The 1,865-nt window shown below is 35.3% G+C and overlaps 1 protein-coding gene across 1 annotated transcript in view; it reads right to left on the bottom strand.

Moving 5' to 3' along the window:
• LOC106867594 (probable Dol-P-Man:Man(7)GlcNAc(2)-PP-Dol alpha-1,6-mannosyltransferase) overlaps positions 1-1,865 on the bottom strand; it is a 10,981-nt gene that overhangs the window by 1,225 nt on the left and 7,891 nt on the right. The window contains exons 4-5 of the mRNA XM_052968475.1: positions 907-1,101; positions 604-667 (exon numbers count right to left, since the gene is read on the bottom strand). Coding sequence (XP_052824435.1) covers positions 604-667; positions 907-1,101 — 259 coding nt within the window. The remainder of the gene's footprint in view (positions 1-603; positions 668-906; positions 1,102-1,865) is intronic.

The following is a 1,865-nucleotide window of genomic DNA, read 5'->3' as shown; positions in this document are numbered from 1 at the left end:
TGTGCGGGTGACACATGAGGTTTCTCGAGCGAGATGAGCGTGGCCGTTGCCAGTGCCGCCTGACTGGCCTTCGTGCGGGTGACACGTAAAAGCACCCACTACACTCTCTGAGTGGTTGGCGTTAGGAAGGGCATCCAGCTGTGGAAACACTGCCAAATCAGATTGGAGCCGGTGTAGCCATCTGGTTTCACCAGTCCTCAGTCAAATCGTCCACCCCATGCTAGCATGGAAAGCGGACGTTAAACGATGATGATGATGATTAGGCTGGAAAGAAAGTCTTGTTGCATTTTTGACATGATTACTTTGTGGGTACTTTTTCAATACTTATGACAAAATAAACATTAATTTTTTTCAATTAATGTTCTTTTCTTTATTTGCAAATTACTTTATACTATAGTGGTGAAACTTGTATTGATACTTGTATTTTAAAATGAGTTTAGATTAGATCCATATCAGACACTGCAAGCTGCATGAATTCAAAAATGGCCCTTCAGCACTGGAAGTAGTAAGGAACAATCATTCTCTTTATGGAAGTGAAGTTTTAAGGGTTTGAGCATGTCAATGATGGTCTGGTCAGTTTCACTCACGAAATTTTTCTCTCACATATTCCCCTTGATCTGAAAGTTCTGTCGACATTGAGCTTTGAAAAACTGTATCTGAAGAAAATCTGAAGCAAATTGCAACAGAATTAGCAAAGCGGTTCAAGTCAAATTTCAAGTATAAAACATCTTCATGAATTAGGAAATGTCTAAACTTGGTCAGTTGGTCACACATTACATGATTGTTCTCAACTTTACATGATTGTTCTCTGGTCATCATGTATGTATACATATATATTATACACGCACACATACACACATGTGCACACACACACAATTTTGTAAAATGATTTTCAGAGAGACTTACCTAAAATAATGCCACCAGCAAAAATAATTATAGCAACAGCATTTTTAAGACTAAGTCTACGTGTGACAAGATCCATGAGCAGGTAAATTCCAAGCAGCAAGCTGACATCAGAGCGAAATATAATAATTGCAGTTCCAGCAAACCATAGAAACGATTTATGTCTTCCAAATAACCATGATTGCAATGCTAATAATACTATAATGAAAAATAAACAGATTTCATTGTTAAGTGGTTTTCTTTTATTTTGTTTTGTTTTCCCAATAATTTATTTTATTTTGAATACTGATTTCATTTGGCACAAGCCAGTAATTTGGGGAGAGGGAGCTAAGTAGATTACATCGACCTCAGTGCTCAACTGGTACTTATTTTATTGACCCCAAGAGGGATGAAAGACAAATTCAACCTCGACAGAATTTGAACTCAGAATGTAAAGATGGATGAAATATTGCTAAGCATTTTGTCTAGTATGCTAACAATTCTGCCAGCTCACCACCTTAGCTTATTTTGAATATTAAGAGAAATTATTTAAAACATGATAAAAAAATAGGTTAGTTGAATGACCAAGTTGATGAAATATTGACTTTTGAGACTTAAATATTACTTCAAATCCTCCTAAAACACTGAGTACGTTAATACTTCAATTGGCACTTCTAATAAAACTGTTATTTAATATTAAATACTTTCTCATTGAAGTACTTTTTAAAAAACAGAAGTTTGTAGTAATATTAGCTATCTTCATTATTAACTACTTTCTCAACAAAGCTTATAATGTACAAATGAGGGAGCCTCTATGTAGTCAGAGAACCTGCTATAAGTAGCTGCCAAATTTCCCACAAATCACAGATATCATGATGATGACACAAGCTTACGGCTGTCATGCAAAAGTCAAAGCAAGGAGATAGTAAAACGCACACATACACAAACATATACACACACACACATATATATACATATATATA

This window comes from Octopus bimaculoides, chromosome 6 (assembly GCF_001194135.2).
Source record: "Octopus bimaculoides isolate UCB-OBI-ISO-001 chromosome 6, ASM119413v2, whole genome shotgun sequence".
NCBI lineage: Eukaryota > Metazoa > Mollusca > Cephalopoda > Octopoda > Octopodidae > Octopus > Octopus bimaculoides.
Note: the sequence above shows the minus strand (reverse complement) of the source record. Positions and strands in the feature narration are given on the sequence as shown.